We start from the raw sequence: 14,357 nt of genomic DNA, 5'->3' as shown, positions 1-14,357 counted from the left end.
TACAGCTTAGAGGTCTTCCTGTTATAAAATTAGCCACATTGAAGACATCCTCTAGCACTTTGTGCACTTTTGGCTCCAACTTCCTTGCTGCAATAGCTTGCCTGTGAATGGTGCAGCTAATTAATTTCACACATGGTGCAACCTCTGTAAGTTTACCTCAGAATCCTTTTTTTATTCCAGTCAAAGCAGCCACTCCATCAACAGTTACATTTTCATGTTTTTTCAGTAAAACATTGCTTTTATTAAAAAACTCATTTGCTGTTGAGAATATATCCAGTATATGTTTCCTTTAGTGGTTCACAAAAAAGTAGTTCTCCTGTATGTCATTACTGAAACAGAATCTAGCAATACCATAAGCTGAAACATTAGAAATAGCTGTACTTTCAGCCAACTGTATAGCAAACCTCCCACAACACACCTGTGCTAACCCTTCTTTCTTCAAATTTTCAGCAGTGTTTTCTATGCATCTTCCAATAGCATTTGCTGACAAAGGAATGCATTTTACTTTGTCTCCCTATTGTTTTCCATGTACTATTTCAGCCATTTTTACCATGGCAGAAAGAAAAATTGTTTCCCCAATGGTATTCGTCTTTTGCTATTAAGTAAGAAACCTCAAAAGAGGCTTCTAAAGATTGAAAAAAAAAAAAATCACTAAAAACTGTCTTCATTTTCTGGATGCTTCATTTTTAAATGCTTTGCTAGTTGTGATGGCTTTATACTATCATTAGCTATTATCTCAGGGCACAATATACAATTAGGGTGAGGTTCATCGTTAATGATAGCAGATATTTCGAGTAGTCTTAACTTCAAAAGTTTTTGGCCGGTATGTTGACAAATCTTATTAGATAGTCACTGTTTTTACCTTGTAATGTGGCTGACAAGCTTGTAGTAGGAGTAGGTGAAGTGTCAGCTCTGCCATTTTCTTGTTCGCTTGCACTCGCATTATTATCTTCAATCTGTGGATTCTTTGCAGGAATCTCTTTAAGCCACTTACCCATTTTGTGAGCTTTATTTCAGTTAAAACTAGATAATATAATCCATAAATCCACTTAACTAGGCACACACAAACTCCAGTACATCACAATCCACTGAAAGTGAACAAATGAATGAGGGCACCACTGTGAACCTCTCTGTGTTGTGAGCACCCGCTCTTCCTTCAGGAGATGTTGGTACCATACATGACACTGAATATTAGTGAAATATTAGTGAAGCATCATTTCTTTTTTTAAGATAATAAATATAAGGAGAAGTTCTAAAATTTTCATTATGCACACCAACCCATCAGTCTTGCACACACCCTTGGCTGTACACACCTCACTTTGGAGACCACTGCCCTAGATAACTGGTGAGCAATGAATAGTCTCTTACTAACTTGTTTCCAAGTTAACTGGGTGACTTGCTTTTATAATAAATTAGTTGGATCTTCAAAGGTCTTGTTTAAGCTGACAAAGTTCAGCCTTTGTTCTCCAGAGGATTTGGAAAACCTATTGACAATGAGAGACTACTTTTTGTAATATTAATGTGGCATTGCCCAGCAGCTCTGTTGCTGTCCTTTCTTGGAACTTACATCCTTACTGTTCATGCTGTTTCCCTCCTATGTTTACCTCACTAAATCAAGTTCTACAGTCTTTTGCTTGAAATAAAAAAAATCACTACATATTTCTTAAAAGCTCCACCTGTGGTCTTTCTGCTGAAATACCTGTATAAAACTGGAGAGAAAAGTGACCAAAAAAAGTCTCCTATCATCTCTGTAAAGCTTCTGTATTTTACTATGGCTTCCCCCAACAAACAAGGATTAACTATAGAGGTAATGTTCTCCTCAAATATTTGTGCATCTTCTGATCAGTGGAACAAAAGGCCTTCAAGCCTGCCCTAGAGAGCAAGAATGTACCATTTAGAGGCTTTTTGCCCAGACATTAGTCATAGAAACCCAGCAGACAGATGCACAGTTATGCATATTCACACAACAGTATGGAGACTGTTCATAATTATTACAACGTTAGACATCAGACTTCAAATTTGGACCACAGATGCATAGTTGAACTTCACATCACTGACAGTTAAAACCAAGTTCTGCTGCAGTACCACTTACAAACTCCCAAGAGAAACCAATGACTAGTTTTTGTCCCAGAAGAGAACGCTTTCTTCAGTCGGGATACAAAGTTGTAACTAGCTTTACACCGACTTCACTGTTTTCATTAGAAGTAGTCAGCAGGCGCAGCAAAACAGCTTAGCGAAACACATACACATGAAATCCATATTATCACTAACACAGCAAAAAATGAGATGCTGTAATATGATACCTGGTGCTATAAATGAAAATCTCCTTCTCTACCGCTTAAGTCAGCATAAAGAGATTTTTCCTTGACCTACATATGCATTAGAGGATGGTTCCGTGTAATACATGGCCAGTAAGCAACTGGTCCTGGTTCTGAGGGTGTTGAAGGTGCACAAGGAACGAAGCTGGGGGTATTGTTTAGTCTCTGTGAGCAGTTTCCAAGGAGCAACCTTGAGGGAAGGAACAAGATAATCACAAAAGCAGCACAGCTCCGGGACCTTGAGGGAACTGTCCTAATTAACATCTAATTAACATCTAATTGGCAAATAGCAACCTGCCCCTGGGCGGGGAAAGCCCCCTCCTCGCTCAGCATGCCCGGGAAGAAAGAAGGACGCTGGCTTTAGGCAGAGACGAGGCTGGCGAGAACCGAGGGGAACGAGGGCGACGGAGCCAACTGCTGAAATCACCGGTAACTGCTGCTCGGAGCGTAGCCACATGGCCCGCGTGTGGCCCGAGGGCTGCCAGCTCTGTGCGCAGCCGGAAGAAAAGCAAACACCCCGCCTCCGCGTGTTTCCTGGCTCCCCGCGCACCGGCAGAAGAACCGTGTGTGGGACAACAAGGGGATGAGGCTCCAAATGAGAGGTCCGGTAGCGCGGCGATTCTCTGCCGTCTGCCACGGTGTGAACTCCCACTAGGGCCTTTCCCTCAGCTGGGCAGGAGCAGCTGAGGTGCTTCTCTACCCAGGAACTGATTTCCACTAAATTTGGGGCAGAGCATTAGATCTGCAGTCGCTAGCCCTCTGTCGGATGTGGCCAAGGGCACTCGGAGGCTTCAAAAGTTCTCAGTCACAGGAAGGAATGCATCAAAACACAGGAGCTGAGCACATGACCTCGAATTCTGTAGGAAACCCAGCTAAAAAACTTAACAAATCAACAGATCTACAAAAACAATGCTAAAACTCCAAAAACAACAATAAAAAACTTAAGACATGTGCAAGTGAGAAAAATTCTAAGCGAAATACCACAGAAGTTAAAACAGGCCGAAGGAAACTTGGAGACTATAGCAGTAATTTCACAGGCCTATGATGAACAACGACGACAAAACAAAGGAATAAAGAGGGCGACCTGTACGAGGGCTGGCCAAGGCGATGGAGGCTTCCACCAGAGCGAGATGGGTCAGCAGTCCATCTAACACTGATTCCCCCCCCCCCCCCATATTGCAACCATTTGCTTCCTTCAGTGGCTCCCTTCCTCCTTCCCGCCCGACTTACACGATGCCTCCTCAGCCGGGCGCTGCAGGGAGCCCCACGCCACGCTGACCTGCTGGAGCGGAACGCCCAGCCGACGGCCGCCGCCGCCCCCCAGCCCTTTCCCGCCCCGAGCGATGAGCCGCAGCCCCTCGCCCTTCACGACAACCGCTCCCGCCCTACCGCACCCACGCGCCGCCTCATGGGCCGCCGGCGCGCGCCCGCCCCCGCCCCCAGCCGCATAAGGGCGCCGCCCTGCGGCACCTTGTGTTGCGGCTCGCGCTCCACCATGGCGCGGCGAAGGCACGTACCCCCCCTCCCGCCGCTGGGTAGGCGCTCTCCTGCAGGTAGGGGCCGGAGCCGGGATCGGAATCGGGGTCGCTCTCCCCTCCCGCGCTGGAGCCGGGACGGGATCGGGGTCGCTCTCCCCTCCCGCGCCGGAGCCGGTGGGAGCAGGCGCTCCCGCTCCGCGGCATCGCCGGCGGCCCCACCGCGAGCAGAGGGAAGGCAGCCGCCGTCGTGCCCGCGGGCCGCCTTGCGGGGCCGGCCCCGCGGGCAGCTTGGCGGCCCCCTGAGGGGGTGCGGCCGCCGAGATCCGCCGTCCTTGGCGAACGCGGCTCCGGATAGCGCCTGACGTCCGCGGAGCCGCCGGGCCGCGCCGCGCTGCCCCGCCGCGGCCTGCGCTCCCACACCTGCGGGCTCCTGGCCGGCTCCTGTCGACGCCTGAGGGGGGTGGCAGCGAGGGCCCGGCGGGCGGGGGTGGTGTGCGCCGACCGAGCGTGGCTGCCTGTCCGTTCCCTTCCCCCGGCGCCGCCGGGCGGGCCTGGGCCGAGCCGCGCCGGGCTGAACCCTCTGCCGGCGGAGCGCTTCTGAGGCGACCGTTGGACCTTAACGCGCCGCGGTGCAGGCGCTGAAACTCGTCTATTCTGCACAGCCGTTCCCGCTTCATCCCGAGAGATCGCACCCCGACGTTCTGTACTGCACCCGCTCCATTGAACTGGAACTTGAACCGCTTGACTTTGGATCCGATAGAGCAGGGAGGCATGAGGTTCTGCTGCGCTCTCAGTCAGCAGCGCGTTATCAAATAATGGGGAGAGAAAAAGGTTTCAATGTTCTAATGAAATGTTTTGGTTTAGCGTTCCAGTCTTACTCTTCACCTCCTGTGGTAACGTGAAAAACTCTCTGGGTTTTTTTTTTTTCTTCTACCTCCCCCTTGGGGTTCTTCGAAGTAGTGCCTCTCAGTGCAGGCTGATGACTGTTCCACGTGGCGCTCCAACCCCTGCACTACGTAATGGGTGATGTGTGACGATGTCATACGCCCAGGTGTGTTGGAGAATTTGTAAATTCATACAGATGGTAATCTGCTCCTATGCTTGCCCACCCGCTAATTGTGTCTCGAAACGCGGAGGGAGCAGTAGCTTTGTAGCCCGTGGTGCTAGGTCCGCTTACAGAGCTTCCGTGGGTTTTGCCTTTCGAACTCTTGCCCAGTCACTGCTTAGTCTAAGCTAATTAGGGTTTCTGCCCCCTGCGGTTTATTAGGAGTAGTTACTGCCTGAAGAGCACAAGGCATAACTTGTGTGTCTCATTGCACCACTAAAATCTGGGTTTTTTTTCTGGAAAGTTTCTTTTTTAGGCGTGCTTTTACGTGAATTTGTGATGTAAGTAGCTTTATTTTCAGCTTCACTTGTCTCTAGTCCTTTCCTGGATTTCTGTGTCTGTGTGTGTGGCAGGGACGGTTGAGTTGCACCTGAAAGCGCATTTAAACCACTACACTCGGTGACCTAGTGCGGGTACTGGTTTTTCTTAATTTATGTGACAATAAAGTGCACCTTGGTGAGGCTTCTCTGTCACTGCAGTGACGGTGACCTGGCAGAGTAGGGATGGTAGGAAGTAAGTTGTTTCAACTATGCCCTTAGTGAACAAAGCAGGTTGAAAGTGGACACCTTTAATCTGACCATAGTTTCCATTAGCGACCTTGGGATTCAACAGAGCTTGGTGCCTTTGTTTCTGATTTGGTTTGGGTGTTTCTGGGGTTTTGGTTGGTTGTGTGGTTTTTTGGGGGATGGGGGGGAAGATGTTCTTCCTTTCTTTCTTTAAAAATATATCATGTTTTTAATGTGGAAATTAGTATAGATTTTGGTACTTAGTTCTTAACTGTTAGATTACATGGCATGCAAGGCACATACATAAATCCAAAAATTGAACTCTATATCAAAACTTTTACATCTCTCTTAATTGCTCTGAAAAAACCTCAAATTACAAAACAGCATTCAGGTGCATTCCAGAAGCATCCATATTTAACTCTTCCACTGCCATGGATGTGTCTGTGCTGGTCTGACAGCTGCTACGGGCAGCTATTTTCAAGTCAGTGAAAAGACTGAAACAAGTCTTGCAGTATTTCTAATAATTGTAACTTTCTTCTGTGGGATTGTTGTAGTAGACACAATTCCTGATTGGCCACTTAGTGTTTAAATGTCTCTCCCTGTTTTGGGTATCTCTCTCCCTCCTGCCTGCCTGCACCAAGGCCCCAGCTCCCCTTTGTGCTTTTTGTAAAGCTTCATAGTGTCAAAATGTCTTTGCCTCCCTGTGTGTCTGGATCTCTTCTCCCTGATAAATTAAAACTATAAAAAATCCTTGTATCTAGAAATCGCCAATCCTCCACATGCGTGCCTAGTGAAGGTCCCAAACCAAAAGACGTGGACCTAGGTTCAGTTATGGTTTTTATCTACTTCCAAAATTTTAGCTGGGTTCCCATTTTCAGTTTGACTGTTCTTAAAGAGAGAGAAAAAGAAAAAAACAAAAACCACTAAGTGCCTAACAAGCTGTGGAAGAATACTTGGGATAACTTGCATTGCTGTTCTAGATGAACTTGTTATAAAGGGAATGTGATGTCAAGAAGACATTAGTCTGAAATCTTGAAATATTGGGGGGGGGATGTTGTGCTGTGTTTTTCTTTTTTTTTTTTTTAATCCTTTATCATTCTTTAACGATGCCTCTTGTGTTAACTCCTGCTTACAAACACGAGGAAGAGTTTCACACCTTGTGAGCTGAGGATACTTAGAATCTTGATTCTCTTTACTGGTAGATAATTGGAAATGGTTGACATTTCCTTTTCAGGGACTTTTCATTTTGCAGTTAGGCTCTCAAAAGAATTTGGTTTAGTCTAGATTTCTAGCGTATTTGCAGCTGTAAGGTTGCCGGGTGATCCATTTGCTGCTTATACAGCAGTATAATTAACTCTTTGTATGTATGTTTGAAAAGAAAAGTCTAGATATTGCAGAACTCCAACACTGTAAGGCTGCTTTGGACATGACTGAATGAGAATTCATGTTTCTAAAACTAAACCTGCAACCAGGAAGTAAAAGGTGAGTAGTCAGATTTGATAAGAAGATGGGGGTTAAGTTACGGATGGACACATCTGCTCCCCCAAAAATGGCCAAATACATTTCTCCTGCTATTTAGCTGAGTAATTCTTTAAACTTTCGTTCATTCCCTACTCACTCCTGTCCCCAAATATTTCAGTTTGAAAACTTTAGTGTTGATTATTCATTATAGGAATAGGAACCTTGCTGTAAGATGAAGCAACTTCTTCAAAATAATGAGAAATATATACTAAGTTTGTTCTTTCTCACTCTCACAATTTTAAAACTTAAAAAACCCTTGTGAACAGGAAGAAAGTATTTCTTTCAACAAGATGTTTTAGCTAACTTCACAGGTTCCTTGTTCAAAATTGAATTTTCTGACATGCCTTAGTACTTAAATTGTTATTGTTAGGTCATCTGTAGCTTAATTAGTGCTAAATGGTTTTGTGATTGGCAGATATCTTAATAAAATATAATTAAACTTGTTAGAACACAAGTACAAGATAAGTATGCAGCTGTTTCTTACCTGCATTATTAAGTTTATTATAGAATACCTTGAGCAAATCGTGAAACCTTTATTGCTGTTAGTGACATTGTTCGAAAACTGAAAGTGTTTAGAGGTTTGTTTGTTTTGCTTTTGTTTAATTTAAAATGGAAACATTCTGAGATCTGGGGGAGAAGAATGCGTATTGACATAATAAGGTCTTAAGATTTAGTGTAGTTAGCAGTGACCAAAACCCCCCTAACTTCTTGATTATGGTATTTGGAAGTTGATTTGCGTATGCTATGACACTGAAGCTTAAAGTCTTGGTTGGATCTCTTTGGTTTACTTCTGTGTATGTGTGTTTAAAAGTGAAGTATAGAGTTAAATACTGAAATATGATTTACTGTTAACACTTACCTGGGGTTTAAGTATATTTTTCTTCTCTAAGTGCATGTAATGTAGTACATAATTCTGTAATAATATTTTCTTCTTGCAGTAAAAGCTGGAGGTATGAGAGTGTCTAAAAAGCAAGAAAACGGACCTGTTGAGAGAAATGCTAAACCTCCAGGAAAAGACAAGACAAGGTACTGCACTGCAGGGCTTGTTCCCCCCAGCCCCATAGTTAAAGTCCTTAGGTAGCAGGCTGAAGGCTGAAAACAAAGACAGGTCTTAAACTCTGAAGAGTTTAATTCTTAAATTAACTTGTGCCATTTATAAGTAAAAGGCAACTTTGAGATAATAATCCACATAAAAACAAAAAAAACCCCAACCTTCAAAACATAAGGATGATGCCTTGCAATGAAAGACACAGGCTGAATCTCTTTTCCATGGTTATGTGTTATGGAGCAGAAATTAAAACAATGTGTTCCCTACCCGTACCTAATAAAGTAATGGTTGACACCCCACAAAGAGTCTATTATCACCTGTATAGGCTATATCTCCCATTTGAATCTCAAATCTAACATGGTTTTTTCCTGTTTTCTAGTTCCGGAGGTTACTCAAGCTATCTTGCCCCAAAAGTGAAGGCATGTTCCTACTTTAGAATAAAGAAGCAGTGACTGGTTGAAGTGTTCATCAAAACAAATATTTTCGTACAGCTTGTTCAAACAAAGACAATGTTTTTCTAAAATATTTGCATTTTTCTTAAATGTCCCATAACAAAAAGTTGACTAATATAACGATAAGAGGGTAAAATTTTCATGACTTGTGGTGTTCCTGAAATTGCGTTAGCATCCAAATCCTAAGTGGAACGCAGTGCCTAAATAGGATTTAAACACTCAGGTTTTTGCTTCTATTACAATTTTAAACTTTCTCAGCAGCCACCCACTTTGGATGCTCCTTACCTCACCACATACCTTCTTTTTTGCTCAAAAGTTTCCCTTTAAGAGCCTGCAATTCTTTTGGGGCATATCTAGAATTGCATAGTTATTGCAGAGTACCTAGCACCCCTCATAATTGCTGATATTCAGAAACTAGTCAGTGTGACACTAAGGTTTTGTTCAAGGGTGCCTTATACAGTGATTTGCTTCTGGAACAAACCTGCTGTGTCCTGATAGCTATGACTTGCTGTGCAAGGAAGTGGTGTACATATCCCCCTCCATATGATGATTAGGATATTTGTGAGGAAATGGAAGACCTGAATTTTAGCCTGTTGTCAGCTAAAAATAGCACATCTCTTGCTGTGTCACTTGCCTTCACCAGTGAGCTAGATGCTTTCTTTTGAAGTTTCATAGAAAGACTTCATAGAAAAAGACTTGATATTTGTGGAGATAAGATAAAATGTAGTGGTTAAAGTACTATGTTTGGGGAGGAATCTAAAGGATGGAATCTAAAATTCCACTCGGTGTTGTAACTAGTGTGCATTTTAATACCTTTATCCCTTTTGTTAGTGTTCAAAATAATCATAGAATCACAGAATACCAGGTTAGAAGGGACCTCAAGGATCATCTGGTCCAACCTTCCACAGCAAAAGCATGGTCTAGACAAGATGGCATAGCACCCTGTCCAGCCAGTTTTCTGTTTAAGCTGAGTCTGGAACTTGGATACTCTAGTGAGTGCTCCTGCACCTAGTGTATCCTTTTTTCTAGCCCTCTATAACATTAAATTTTTGCTGCCAGTGGCCCAGCTCTAAGAGGAGAGCACAGTCTGGTCTTGTAGACTTTTGAGAGCAGATTAGGGTTTCGTCCCTTTTAGAATGAGAACAGCTTGGAATTCATTCATCCCTTGGAAACTGTTCAGCGTGACTTTATTAGGCATGGGTCAGAAATACATCTGTTGTTGCTTTAAAAGTGACTTTGTCATCTTGCTATGAAGAAGCACTTGTAAGCCAATGTTTTTACCTGTAGAGTGGGCTCTAATTTCTGTCTGGGTGTAGATGCCTCTTTTGTAGTCCCAATTTGCGACTAGTTTTGTGCATTAAAAATAAACTGAAACAAAACAAGATTAAATTTCTGTTGTATCTCTTAAGAACAGAACTCCCTTCAAGCAGTTTTTGTATTGTTCTCATGATAGCTCGCTCTGGGCTTGCTGAAGAGGCCTGTCCAAACTGGGAGCAGCTCTAGAGTCATGTCTTTATTAAAGCATATCTTGGAGTTATCCTGAAAGCTGTGAATTACTCCTTCCACTGCTGGGGATTTAGGGACATCAGTTACTTTTTAACCTATAAAAAAGGAGCCACCTGTACTGTGGAGTTTCTGTAGTACGCAGGCAACCATTTAAAAGGGAAGCTTGTGACTAGACTGACAGACGAACCCAGTTTTGGGACGTAGATGTGATCTCCCCCCCCGCCCCCACCCCTGAATGTTGTAATCAGCTGGATAGCTTCTAAATTAACTGGGTTTAGCCATATTTAACACTGACACATTGACACTATTTCTCAGCATTCTACAGAAATCACCACTGTGCATTTTTGTTTATGTGGTTTTTTTCCTCGCTGGCTTGGAGGACACTAACCTAAAATACAATTTTTGGAATAAAGCTGAGCCAGTAACACTGACTTCTTTCCTGTTTACTAGTTCTCTGTGCCAGAATCAGTGGTTACCCAATACAGTATACGTACCTTGTTGGGATGATGGATTTCATTGTCAGGTTGCAATTGCAGAAGTCACAGAGAACTTCTTTATAAAGTAGTTTAGTAGCTATCATATACAGATTCCTTGCCTCTAAGTTTCTGGTTCAGTTGAGATTATCTGGTATGCTCGAAGTCACTGTCATAGCTTAGAGTGGTTACTCAAAGCTGAATTTGGTCTTGGCAGGAGCTGAGCTTTGAGATTTAGGTCCAAAAAAACAAAAAGCACGCTTGCTCTAAAGGGGCTGTGTAATATAAGGCATAATAGTGTGTAATGCATTGTGTTAATAACTAGATGCCTGCCTGACAATCTTCTGACAATACATTACATTTGGCTATACCTTATTATTTAAGAGAAACAATTCAAAGTTTAGTGTGTTCCTGGGTTTTTGTTGTTGTATTTTAATAACTTGACTTCTGGGGTTTTGGGTTGCTTTTTTTCTGGAGCTAGAAGGTTTTTATTTTCATTGATTGCCAGTTGTCTGTGTAGTTTTGCTGCTGTCTTTTCTATAGTCATAGTTATCTGGTGTCATAAAGGAATATCTTACATTTCATAGAATCATAGAATCTTTGGGTGGGAAGGGACCTGTCAAGGCCACCTAGTCCAACCTCCTGCCATGAGCAGGGACGTCTTCAACTGGATCAGGTTGCTCAGAGCCCCGTCCAGCCTGACCTGGGATGTTTCCAGGGATGGGGCATCGACCACCTCTCTGGGCAACCTGGGCCAGGGGTTCACCACCCTCATTGTGGAAAAATTTCTTCCTTCTATCTAGTCTAAATCTGCCCTCTTTTAGTTTAAAACCATTACCCCTTGTCCTACCGCAAGAGGCCCTGCTAAAAAGTGTCCCCATCTTTCTTATAGGCCCCCTTTAAATGCTGGCAGCTGCAGTAAGGTCTCCCCAGAGCCTTCTCTGCTCCAGGCTGACATTTGTTAGTGTGGCAAACTGTATTGATTGCTAAATTGAAATTTCAGTGGGAAATGTGTCTTGCCTGATCTACAGAATCATTAACTTAACTAAAGCAGCATCTGCTTTTTCAAGAGTCACATTTAATATATCTGGTTCCATGTAGATGGGTAATAACGATTTTTCTCGACTCCATTTTAAGCCACACTGATGTTGCTGCAAACAATGGTATCATCAGAAGAATATGCACATTCCACAGTACTTCCTGTTGCTGAACTAAATTATTTCATATCCACAGATTGTTTATTTGTGGAATATTGGTAACAGGGCTGTTTTTCACTGGAATATGAAGTTAATGGGATAATCTTGCAGAAAAAGTTCCTGCTTGACAAATTGCTGCTGTCAAAGGAAATAATCCCTTAAGCAGAGGGTGAACTTTTTTCATGGGTCTAGATTGGAATCAAGAAAATTACAAAGTCAAATTTTATAGTTCTGGATATCAGTGCTCAGCTTCTGTGAAGCTATTCTACAGTGTACCAAAAAAAAAAATCTCTTTTGAGATACTTAAGGATATTTTATATGTCATTTTCTGTATAAAACTATATGTAAATAAAACAGCCTGCAACACAGATCTTGCATTTTTCTATTTTGAGGCAGCATACCTTTTTTTAATACATAGTCTTTAATGTGATTTAGGTTTTGGAGCTAAATCCTTTAATTTCTATTACAAAATGTTTTGTGTTAAGTCTGGAAAATGAAAGTGACAAGTGTTTCTGTGAGATGGAATTGCTAAATACTTTTTTCTTTTGCTTTACAGTGCTATTGCCAGCTTTTCAAGAACCCAGAACATGAGTGTCTTGCTAGCAGAAGTGCTGAGCAAAGTAAGTACACCTGGAAGAACAAGATACATGTTTGTCAGGGCTTTTACATAAAGCTAAACATTAAAAAAAAAAAAAAAAAAAAATCAAAAAGTGACTTTTCCTTCAGCTGCTGTCATCTGACATTTGTAGGTTTGTCATTTACCACTAAACATTCTTGAGATGATCTATTTCTTTAGTGGTTGTGTGACTAAAATGCTAGATGGCTAAAAAGTAACTAGCCTTTCCTCCTTACTCTGCCGTGTTTGATTCCATGACTATTTAACACTAAGGAGACCCAGGGTAGTTATGTATACCTGTTACAGAAAAGTACAGCAAGATATTAAGGAGTGTCCTTTTTTAAAGTGGCATTTTGATTTAGATTTATTGAAATGTGGGGAAGAATTATCAGTGACGTAGTAAGTTTGTGGCGTGGCAGAGCTGGGATTACAACCCAGAACAAAACCTAGTCTTCAGTTCTTTATCCCACTGTGGCAATAGCTTCAACTTCTGTAAGGGTCTGACTTAGAGAAGCTAGAAGATAGCTTCTTGAAGGAGGTGGGTAGTGTCACTGACAAGTGCACAGTGGATGCCAAGATGGTAAGCTAATGTCAAACTACTGTAAGTGATCCCCAAGACAATAGGCACAGCATATTCCACTGCTGACCCATATGCAGCTATTTCACCTGAGGCCTGACATTAGATAGTCATGTATCTTCTTGATTTCTCCCTTGGAAATACTACAAGATAGTTTAAAATTTTGTGTCACAAAGCTGTTGATGTACCCCTTCAACTCCTTACGCTTACAACCACTGTCCAGTATCTGTTGCTAGGCTGTTGATGCGGACTCTTACACCTACACTTTGCAAGAGCTGATTTAACAAGCAGCTTTTTAATTTGCATGCTAATCTGAAGATCTGACAGGTATAATCTATTTTTCATACACATGCAGTCTTTAGATTCTGAATCATAGAAGAGTTCCTCAACCATAGAGCTTAGTGAAACATGAGTTGCATCATTTCAACATAAATCTTTCATTAACAGATGTGATTATAGCTTTAGTGTGTAGATCTTGAATTTTTGCTTAGACTTGTTTGTTAAGGAGAATAGATACAACTCATCCTGTTTCTTTTCTACTTGTCCCCATCTCCTGTGTTCTGACTACCATTTCCTTTTCCTGTTGGTTTCCAGAATCTCTCACATGAAGCTTCCTTAGTAGTTTAGAAAGTGATAATTAAATACTGTAATGATGATGATTTACATCTGGGAAAAAAAGAATTTGAAGCAACTTACTGTTAACTCTGGCATACTGATTAGTTGCTCTGCTTTCCTTGACAGCTCATCCTATGAACTATTAAAAAAAGGAAGGGGGGAAAAAAAAAATTAGTAGTTCACTGAAGGTAGTCAGGCTAATGTAACTTTGGAAACAAAAATTACAATTAAATGTACAAAGTCACCATGAGTTTTATGTATTGATCACTTGAACTTTTTGTGGAGTTAGGTTTTACTACCATTTTTAAACTACTTTCATATGATGGAATTTAGGAAGAAAATAGCAGAAAAGCTGTATTCTATCACAACTTTTTTTTCCCCACTCTAATGTTACAGATGAGCCACAAAATTCATGCAGCAGCATTACAAGCGGCTCACCAAAAGCCACAGCCTGCCTTGGAGAAGTTCATACTGCCTAAAAGAATTTACATTATTCAACAGCCACGGAAATGTTAAAATACTCATTAAAATATTCATGTTTACTTAAAACTGAGTTTCTATTCTAAATAGCACAGCACATTGTGGTAAAAGGATCAAGCTGTGTGACTTGTATCTTACTGTATTTCTGTTACTGACAATAAAATACTTTATAAAAAGAGTTACTAAATGTACTTGGGTTTTATTAAAATATCATGGCTTCTGTCTAACTTGGTTTTATTCGTGTACAGTAATTACTCAGTGCCAAGAAGTCTAACAGTTTCACTTACTGTGCAAATTTTGACTGAAGTACTAGAAACTGTCAGCCCTCTTTTAAATTTTTTTTTTTTAATTTAGCGATAGCAGAGCTGAAGTGAGCATGATCCTAAGAAAGCAGATCACAACTGAAAGGCATGTTCCCCAGGAGATTTGATGTGTCAATAATGAATGTTCTGAAACGCTTCCTTAG

General features: G+C 42.0%; 1 protein-coding gene across 1 annotated transcript; it reads left to right on the top strand.

Moving 5' to 3' along the window:
• Window positions 1-3,564: 3,564 nt before the first annotated feature.
• On the top strand, window positions 3,565-13,927 carry DAPL1 (death associated protein like 1; the record flags this gene model as incomplete). The annotated part of the gene is made up of 4 exons (XM_082001498.1): window positions 3,565-3,871; window positions 7,867-7,954; window positions 12,160-12,223; window positions 13,808-13,927. Exons 1-4 carry the CDS (start codon window positions 3,727-3,729, stop codon window positions 13,925-13,927), a joined length of 417 nt encoding a protein of 138 aa, XP_081857624.1. The 5' UTR covers window positions 3,565-3,726.
• Between the last annotated feature and the right edge of the window lie 430 nt (window positions 13,928-14,357).

The sequence above is a fragment of the Phaethon aethereus genome, assembly GCF_964289735.1.
Source record: "Phaethon aethereus genome assembly, chromosome: 6".
NCBI classification, from domain to species: Eukaryota; Metazoa; Chordata; class Aves; order Phaethontiformes; family Phaethontidae; genus Phaethon; species Phaethon aethereus.
This window is presented reverse-complemented; position numbering and strand designations above follow the sequence as displayed.